Source organism: Etheostoma cragini, chromosome 18 (genome assembly GCF_013103735.1).
Source record: "Etheostoma cragini isolate CJK2018 chromosome 18, CSU_Ecrag_1.0, whole genome shotgun sequence".
NCBI classification, from domain to species: Eukaryota; Metazoa; Chordata; class Actinopteri; order Perciformes; family Percidae; genus Etheostoma; species Etheostoma cragini.
The window spans coordinates 3,714,447-3,724,407 of record NC_048424.1 but is presented as its reverse complement, the minus strand read 5'-3'; the positions used below and the strand labels follow the sequence as shown (position 1 = coordinate 3,724,407).

Below are 9,961 nucleotides of genomic sequence, written 5' to 3'. Positions count from 1 at the left end.
GTAACCAGTCGGTTGTACCCATAGACTGTATATTAAGTCTAGTCTGTGGTTGTAACCATTAATAATATACAGTCTAATTTAACTGACTATGGTTGTAAATACTAAATTTTTTCCCAACCTTATTGAAAATATATAATTTAAATATACAGCATTTCAAACACACACGCAAATGATCAAGAGAACAATAATATAACCTTAAATACATAAAAATGATGTTAATAACAAAAATGTATGTCAAAGGTAATATGAACAAATAAACAATATACCATTACAACATGAGATGAAAACAAAACATATTATTCTTCTAAAAGTTCTCCACAAAGTATTACAGTTTTTAAACTTTGTTTTAGTGTTTATAAGTTTAAAAAAACTTAACATATTTCTAGAATTCACATTAAAAAGCAGTAAAATTGGGATTCGTTTTACTTTGGTAAAAGATATCCGGATGTAAATGAAACTGAGCAGCCCGTGACAAGCAGTTTAAGAAACCCCTTACATGCAGGCCTAGTGTCAGAGATCGCGACGTTACGTCGTCGCCATTTTGTTTCACCGGGAGTAAAGAAATCATCCTGAAAAGCACCGGGCGTAAAAATTTTCCTTTATTTGAACCACCTTCAACACGGCAGATAAGCACCGTGCACCCAAGTTTAGATTCGCATGGTATGTACGGACCGAGCTGTCGGTAGACTACGGAAACAATCTGTGTTTTGTTGTTGAGTTAGCGGCCAGTGTGAGCTAACATAGCAGCTGGTTTACACGGCTAGCCGGCATTTTGAAAAAACGGGCCTGCTTTGACTAAGAGGTTATACAGATGTGGTATGCAGGGCGAGTGAGCACCATAGTTAGAAAGCAAAAAAAAAATGCACGTATTAATTAAGATGTGACGTTTATTTTTTAACTTCACCATAATTTAGTATTGCATCTAGCTATCTACACGAGTGCGGCGGAAACCTGGGCCTATGCTCTGCACGAGCGCCGTGCTGCTAGCCAGTTCGCTAACAGAGGCATGGTGGATGTTTGGAAAACAAGCTGCATTTAACGTTAGCAAAAGATTATGAAGCCTATATATTTTTTTTTGTTTAGCTGTCATGGTAACGTTAATTGCATTTGCCCCACTCTGATTGTCAGACCTTAAAGTTAACGTGCAAAAACATGTTTCGGTTTTTGAACTGTGCGCGTGTAACGTTATTGACCACTCTTATACTCACCTTAACATTAGATCCCTGTTCACATTAGTGTATCCCTGTACATGTATTTTAATTACTTAATGAGCTCCTTGAATTGAGCCTAATATAAAATATGAAATTAACACTAAATACAGAAAGAAAATGTACACATACAAACTAACACTGCGAATATTAAACGTCTGATCTTGTAATTATTGTTCATATAACAATACAAACCGGCACACGCCACATTCATGTAACGTTAACTGTTAGTGTGTGAACAGTGTTCAGACATAAACGATGGCGCCCAAACCGCCCAGCTAACGTGTTGTTGTTGCTGCTCTTAGACTCCTGCTGCTGTTGGGTAACTCTGCTATAATCTCCTCAGCGCAGATGTCTGGAGACATGGCCACCGATCATGTTAACGGGAATGGTACGGAGGAACCAATGGACACTACCGCAGAGGCAGAGGTGACCCGCTCAGAACACTTCTCAGCTTTACTGGAGGCTGGTTTACCTCAAAATGTTGCAGAGAAGCTCGATGAACTTTATGTAGCAGGTAAGCTGGAGTTGAATCAATGCGGGATGGAGGAGGGGGGTTTGGAACTTATGTCGTGTTCGTACACATGTAAGGCATCACCACAATGTTGAAATACACTAATCTTCTTGAGTGATATGGAGTAATTATGAAAGTCTACCTTTTGTTCCCCTTTAAGGTTGAGGCAGGTGATTTTCTGTAATTTCTCAGGTGATTTATCTATCCTACTCCAACAAATCCCATGAAAAGACTAGAATCCTACTTTTAAGTTTGTTTCTTAGATAGCGTCACTTAATTTGAGGAAAACTACGTACTCACACAAACACACACACAGATTCTCTTTTGGGTAATTTGATATAACCCCAAAAAGTTTTCACCACATCCCCAAATGTGTATTAATACACTGCTAGAAATCAGCCACAATAAGCGCACAATTTCCTCTTGTCTTGATCATTAGTTGTGAAATATTAAAGTGTGCAACTGTCTAAGGAAATCATTGATCTGTTTTAAAGTTACTACATACTTGATACATATGTTTTAAGATTCACATCTCTGGTAGAAACTAATAAGCCAGTATCAGGAGGTCAGAAAGCACTGAGAGAAAGACAAACACTGTTGTTTTTGGTCTTTTTATGGGATATGGTAAGACTTAAGAATTATATAATATTACCAGACTTATATTAACTAGTCACATTTAAACCTCTCTGTAGAGGAAATCACAAAAGTCCAATTCTCGCGGAAATCCGTAATATATTTACTATTTTCATGTATCGCATAAGAACCTTTCTTTGCCACATATCGATAAGTTGCTACACGTCTTATGTACTGCCATGCTGTTAAGTATAGAAACTGGATTAAATATGTAAAAGAATGGGTGCAGCCAAGAAACGTGGATGGAAGCCATCTGGTACTACTGTGACATCGGCACAAACAATAGAGCAGCTGTCCTCCAGTAGCAGGTGAATTGTACTCTTTGATCAGGATCCCTCCCCCAGGCATGTTCTCCAGCATGGTTAACATGGCTGGCTATTGAAACATTTGTGGTTGAAATAAAAGCTGTTTGGTTGAAGTGTTTTTACATGATTTTCAATTTTTATACACCTAATAGCATCTGTCAGGGTTTTCCCTATCATTATAAGGTTAAGGTGCAACACCCGGGCCATTTTTGGCAGCACCTAAACCCAATGAATGTAAAATCAATGTGAGCATCAAAGCTAACTAAATGACACACGGCTGTACTCAGATCTAATAATTGTAGTCTAATTTGAATTTTGACACAGAATGATAATAATGGTCCAAAACAATGTCTAATTGCATTTTTTTTAAATTTGAAAAACATCAAATATTTAGGAGGGGTGACCCCTAAACCCCTCTGCCAAATGTCATAAGTCTCCCACAAACGCAGGAAAAACACTGCCTCTGTTAATTACTTCAGTAAACGTGTACTTTGATTTCTGAGTCTTAAGGATATTGCTGGTCCTGAAACTGTTCAGTGGATGGGGCTGCAACACGTTAGCATGCATAATAATGAAACTAGGATGCAATCAGGGCATTGTCCTTTCAGATTTAACTCTCTTTAGGTCCCTCTGGTGCAGAAGCAGATTTTTATTAAGCCCATATTGTGCGACTTTTTAATGACTCAAATGTCTGTTTCTCAGTGTTAACATGTCTAGATGATTGTCTTCCCTTTTTCACCATATTTATAATGTTTTTGTTGTTGTGTTCATCAGGCCTGGTAGCACATAGTGACTTAGACGAAAGGGCTCTTGAAGCTTTGAAAGAATTCAATGAGGACGGAGCCCTGCAAGTGCTGCTCCAGTTCAAAGAGAGTGACCTGTCACATGTGCAAGTAAGTCTTAGCATCTGAAAGTTCTTTGTCAATTCTAAGGTTGTTTTTCTTTTCACTTGTCCGGTCAGGTAAGCAAAAAACACGTATACTGTTCTAAATCTGTTTTAATTGCCCCCTATGCAGTTTTCTTTTTGTTTTTTGAGGAAAAATGTTAAACTGTAAAGAAAAAAGCTGAAATAAAAGTTGAATGTTAAAAGCACCAATTGTGTCAAATGTCAAAGGCATCAAAAGCAATTCTTCATTGGCCAACAACACATTTTTATATATATTTAAAAATAAAAAAAGTCATAATACAATGATGCCCTAGTGCTGGGCAATATATTGATGTATCAATATTGCAATATGAGACTGGATGTCATCACAGGTTTTTGATATAGCGTAATATGGTAAGTGTTGTCTTTACCTGGTTTTACAGGCTGCATTCCAGAAAAGTGATATCATTTTCTGAACTTACCAGACTGTTCTAGCGGCTCTATTTATTTACCTTTACCCACTAAGTCATGAAGGAATTTCTGGATTATATTTATCAAAGGTCTCTCTGTGTAAATAACATTTTGTCAAAGCACCAATAATCAACCATGCAGTATTGTCGCAATATCAACATCGTGGTACTTGGTCAACAATATCATGATATTTGATTTTTCTCTATAACGCCCAGTCCTAAACGGGCCCCACATGGCGTTTTTCTAGCCCTGGGCCATCGGTTAACCATTATTGTTGAACCCTGTTGCTACAACCTTAAAAAGGTCATTTAAGTTGTGCTTTCTTTTTCCCCACCACGAAAGTAGGTAAATAAATATCCATATTTCTAACGTTGTTCATTTCTCTTCCAGAACAAAAGTGCGTTTCTCTGCGGGGTGATGAAGACTTACAGGCAGAGGGAGAAACAAGGAACTAAAGTTTCAGACTCCACCAAAGGCCCAGATGAGGCCAAAATCAAGGAACTCCTGGACAGAACCAACTACACACTCGATGTAACAACAGGCCAACGAAAGTATGGCGGGCCCCCGCCTGAGTCTGTGTACACGGGCGCCCAACCCAACGTTGGAACAGAGGTACACGTAAATCACACACAAATCAAAGAGGCCGGGGTTAAAAATGGAACCTGTTTTCTTAGGCTGGAAGCAAATCATTTTCATCGGGTCTTACTGCTCAACCAAGATTAAATACAAATAGTATGTGGGGTTCATTTTGACTGATATTGTGATGTGATTCACGATATTGAAGGGATTGACACTTTTGTATCATTAGTCTCATTTCATAAAAAATGATTACCATTGAAAGAAATTAAAGTGATTATAGTATAATAATACTTAATATTTCAGGATGGTTTGACACATGTTTTGTGATTAGCAAATATTGCGCCCTCTGTGATTTGGATATTGCACTAGTCCATAATGCGTTTTTCATACAATTGCAATTAATTGTGCAGCCCTAGTGAACTGAATGAGCAGTACAAAGGTGATAGTTTCAACAACTTTTTTCGTCTAGTCTGTACAGACTGTTTTGAAAGGTTAGTTGGACTTTGCATTTACCTAAATTTAACTTTGAATTTTCGCTTGCATGTTTCTATCAGCTTTTAAGGGGCTAAATGTAATAAAAGACACTCAATTTTTATATGCATAGGAATGTTAAAAATTATGAAATTGCAATGGCTACGTTCGTTCTTTTTAATTTAAAGGAAACTATCACATCTTATGAATGCTATTCTTATTAAAAACCTCTTTTCGTTCTGCTTGATATAAAAAGAGCCTGAATGCCAGTCAAATTTAGCCCCACCCACAACATTTGAGGTTGGGAAGTTCAGTCTGGACTGGAGTCGTTGTGGAGCAACTATACTCGCACCAGAGTTGTTTGGACCAATCAGATTGTCAGGGCGGTGTTTTATACGTTGATGGACAGATGATCAACAGTAATGTAATCAACATTTTAAAAGATGAACGGAGCAGAAGAGAATGGGAAATATGTTTTTGCCTTCCTTCCCACGGGCTTAAGCAAAAGTTCAGCATAAGTCACATACTCCATTGCTCTGATTGGTTGTAGGTCTATCCAATGGAGCGCAGAGGCATTTTCTTTCCTGGTTGGATTGAGACACGCCCCATAATCACAGCCCTATGGAGCAGAATCAGACTCACATTCTGACTAGAATCTGAGTATGATGACGTCAGGAAAACAAAGAGAGGTAGTGGGGGAGTCTTTAAATGTTTTTTTCTTTTCTTTTCTTTTTCTTCTAGATTTTTGTCGGGAAGATTCCCCGCGACTTGTTTGAAGACGAGCTGGTTCCCCTCTTTGAGAAGGCTGGACCTATCTGGGACCTGAGGCTAATGATGGACCCACTCAGTGGCCTGAACAGGGGCTACGCCTTTGTCACATTCTGCACTAAAGAAGCAGCCCAGGAGGCTGTGAAGCTGGTGAGTTTGTTAGGACTGCACCGTTAAGCTGAGGAGGGACAGGAGTAACTTTCTGTCTGTCATCTATAATCCTGAGAACCGAAATATAAATCCTCACCAAATGACAAACGTTAAAGAAGTGGAACATAAATTTAAGTATAAGCACTAATCCCAGTTTTACTGTCCGGAGTGTGGCTGTGTCCAACTCTTGATCTGTACTGACGGTAGTATTAAAATTTATTGAATTAAAAATAAAAAAAGCAGGTTTTTTTTATAGGGGTTTCATTTACTGCATAATAGACCAGTTTTGTTTGCTAAATTGACAGAAATAGCCCCCAAAATGCCCATTCTGAGTTAAAAAAAAAAATCTTAAATATAGATAACATGTGTTTTTTTTTCTTCTTTTTCTTCAGTGCAATAATCATGAAATCCGCCCTGGGAAGCACATTGGGGTGTGTATATCTGTCGCCAACAACAGGCTATTTGTTGGCTCCATTCCCAAGAGTAAAACAAAGGAGCAGATTGTTGAAGAGTTTGGTAAAGTCACAGGTAAAAACATTTTAATCTCGTGTGTTTTTATAGATTCATGTATTTGTTTTCTAAATGCGTCGCTGCTGCAGTTTTTTAAATTCTGAAAAATTCTTATTTCTGTCTACTTACAGAGGGCCTCAGTGATGTCATACTGTACCATCAACCTGACGACAAAAAGAAGAACCGAGGCTTCTGCTTCCTGGAATACGAAGACCACAAAACGGCCGCTCAGGCTCGCCGCCGGCTAATGAGCGGCAAGGTGAAGGTTTGGGGCAACGTAGTGACGGTGGAGTGGGCCGATCCAATCGAAGATCCCGACCCGGAGGTCATGGCCAAGGTGAGCTTCAACGCTACGTTGTGTAGCGGGTGACACAGGAATCAATTGTTGCTCCCATCCCGAGCCCACGAAAATACTCTTGTCACATCCCGATCAGGTGACTCCATGAAATCCTGTCCTGCAAAATCTTGAGTAAGACTCCTGAATCCCGTCCCGTTTTGTTCCCTGTGTTGTCTAAAGTTATCAAACTTTGTTGCGTACACGTTTCACACCAGAAACAGGCTCACGTGCCACCCGGTGGAAATAAGAGAGAGATGGTGTCTGTCGCTTTCTGGAGGGAAACTAGCCAGTTGATATTGCATGTGTGTGTTTGGTGACTCACGGTCAGATCACTGAGGTTGCCTCGGACGTTGTTGGTTGGTTGGTTGTTACTGTCTTGCTGCAAGGGTCCGGCAATAAGCAGAGATGTCTGACTCTGAGATCAGGAAGATTTATATACAACTCCTATAAAACTATGAAGTTGAATTTGACGTTACATGTGAAGTTGGATGAGGTTCTGAAATATAAGCAAATAATAATACACATTAATAAGCATCTGACTTACTATTAACATTGTTTACCAAACTAAATGTTACAGCCAACAGCATATAACAAGAAACAATACTAAGAATTACATTCATTTCTCTGTAATAATTAACATAAATGTTACCTTTTTTCTCAGTAACACAAGCTGAGAAAACGGTTACAGCACACACATCCCCAATGGAGCGAAGAGTGTAGTACACCTTTGATAGCTTAGCATGTGGCGCCACGTTGCTAGCAAACACAACCCAAGAATCAACACATGGCTGCACAAGTAATTTTAAACAATCTGCACATCTATCAGCTATGCAGTAAGAAATACAGCAACAGCAATATTCTCTCAGAAAAAGATGAAACGCTGCGACATTCTATCCCCTTCTCCTGTCTGAGCGCAGTGCGTCTGCACAGGACCTAAATTGATTTGCGAGCCTGTCAAAATCTGCTGGGGGCTGGATTTGGACATGTGCTAAGTGATGGGAAATGACAAAAATAAAAAAAAGAATGGTAATTGCATTGTCTGGAAACTTCACTTGGAAAAGGCATGGCAGCTTATTTATATAACACATTTCAGCAACAATGCAATTATAAGTGCTTCATGTAAAACATTAAAGAGCAATTAGAAATAATTTATTAAAAATCGTTTTTGCATAAAGGAGTACTTATCCAAAAAATCTAATTATGGCACATAATTAACGTGTTGGAGACGGACATTAGATTTGACCTTCTTTCTATCCACTTGGCAGGTGAAGGTTTTATTTGTGAGAAATCTCGCCAACGGGGTCACAGAGGAGATCCTGGAGACGTCCTTCAGTCAGTTTGGAAAACTGGAGCGAGTTAAGAAGCTCAAAGACTACGCCTTCATTCACTTTGAAGAGAGGGACGGTGCAGTAAAGGTATGGATATTTGTGAAGTCGTTATACATTTAAGTTTCTCAGCCTGAATCTAAATTTATCATTATCGAACCAAAACACAACTTGCAGGGATGTAAACATGTGTCCGACTGGCTGCTTTTTCTTAGGCGTTAGAAGAAATGAATGGGAAGGAGCTGGAGGGAGAGCCAATTGAGATCGTTTTTGCCAAGCCACCGGATCAGAAAAGGAAGGAGCGCAAGCAACAGAGGCAAGCAGCCAAAACACAAATGTAAGAAACGGATCAGAATAAATTAAATTATAAATGGTTAATTTCAAACACACAAAAGAACAAACCAAAAAAAATCTAAAATACAAGAAACAAAAGAATAAGCAAAATAATTAGTCATACCCTTTTTGAAATTGACATACCTTTTTACAGATTTAATTACAAAAATAGTTAAATGTAAAAAGGGTTACAATCTGCCGTTTCTCAACTATACAACCCTAAAACTGAAAGCATTAATGATCCTGATCCCATCCTCGGATATTGTGCTCATTAATTTGTCTTGTTTTACACTCTTAAGGTATGATGACTATTACTACTACCCTCCTCCTTCCCACATGCCGCCTCCTGTCAGAGGCCGGGGCAGAGGTGGCAACCGGGGAGGCTATGCCGCCTATCCCCCGGACTACTACGGTTACGAGGATTACTACGACTACTACGGCTATGACTATCACAACTACCGCGGCGGCTACGACGACCCCTACTACGGCTATGACGACTTCCAGGTGCCTAGCCGAGGACGGGGCGGCAACCGGGGTTCCCGGGGAGGATCCTCACCGGCCAGAGGGCGTGGCGGCGTCGGGGCACCCAGAGGCAGGGGCAACTTCTCCCAGCGGGGCGGACCTGGACCGGGACGCGGCGTGCGGGGAGCAAGAGGAGGCGTGCCGCCAAGAGGGCGAGGAGGGGTACGTGGTGCTCGGGGTGGCCGCGGTGGAAATGTAGGAGGAAAGCGCAAAGCTGATGGGTACAACCAGCCAGATTCCAAGCGTCGCCAGACCAATAATCAGAACTGGGGCTCTCAACCCATTGCTCAGCAACCGCTCCACGGTGGTGATCATTCTGGTAACTATTCCGGTTACAAATCCGACAACCAGGAATTTTATCAGGATTCTTTTGGGCAACAGTGGAAGTAAACCAGTAGGGCTTTGATAACAAAATACGTGTTTATTGTTTTTGTTTTTGTCATTTTATTTAGAGACTTGATCTGATTGGCCCTCTATCCCATACGGTTGCCTGCATTTTTCCTCAAAATTGGGTGACATCTGGCAAGATATCTTTTTGTACATATTTTAATAATCCGCTTGGACTCGAACCGTAGTCACACTCCCACGTGTTTCTGGCAACTGGTTTTCCTTTTTCTTTTTTTAAGATGGTCGTTTTAAAGATTTCCCATACCAACGTTTGGAATAAATTTTAGATGCAAATATGTGCTCGAGCTGTCTATTTGGCTTATAGCTTTTATGTATGTTTTTAGAGATTCTGGTTTCCATGTTTTAATTAGCTAACAGCAACAAAGCATATGTCTCCTAAACATGTATTTAAAACAAATGAATACAATTTGTATTGTCACAAAGTAATGCGTGTCTTGTTATTGAAAGAAGAAAAAAAAAAAAGGGGACCGATAGTCCTATTTTTGGCTTTACATTTTGGCTTGTATTCTTTGCTGTTTGTCTGCTTTAATAAAATACACGCACACGTGTACAAAACTTCAAA

The 9,961-nt window shown here is 39.8% G+C and overlaps 1 protein-coding gene across 2 annotated transcripts; it reads left to right on the top strand.

The window, feature by feature from the left end:
- The first annotated feature begins 465 nt into the window (after nucleotides 1-465).
- Nucleotides 466-9,961, top strand: LOC117961293 (heterogeneous nuclear ribonucleoprotein Q-like). 2 transcript variants are annotated; one of them, XM_034899869.1, is made up of 10 exons: nucleotides 466-660; nucleotides 1,560-1,725; nucleotides 3,435-3,553; nucleotides 4,387-4,608; nucleotides 5,788-5,964; nucleotides 6,357-6,492; nucleotides 6,606-6,811; nucleotides 8,077-8,226; nucleotides 8,352-8,452; nucleotides 8,769-9,961. In XM_034899869.1, the coding sequence occupies exons 1-10, from the start codon at nucleotides 658-660 to the stop codon at nucleotides 9,379-9,381; spliced, it is 1,893 nt and encodes a 630-aa protein (XP_034755760.1). In that variant the 5' UTR covers nucleotides 466-657; the 3' UTR covers nucleotides 9,382-9,961. The 2 variants fall into 2 exon arrangements, with proteins under 2 accessions (XP_034755760.1, XP_034755759.1); XM_034899868.1 differs by having other exon boundaries at nucleotides 8,352-8,473.

Coding starts and splice junctions, on each gene's coding strand:
- LOC117961293 (XM_034899868.1), top strand. Junction 4,609..5,787: donor AACCCAACGTTGGAACAGAG/GTACACGTAAAT, acceptor TTTTTCTTCTAG/ATTTTTGTCGGGAAGATTCC. Junction 6,812..8,076: donor ACCCGGAGGTCATGGCCAAG/GTGAGCTTCAAC, acceptor TCCACTTGGCAG/GTGAAGGTTTTATTTGTGAG.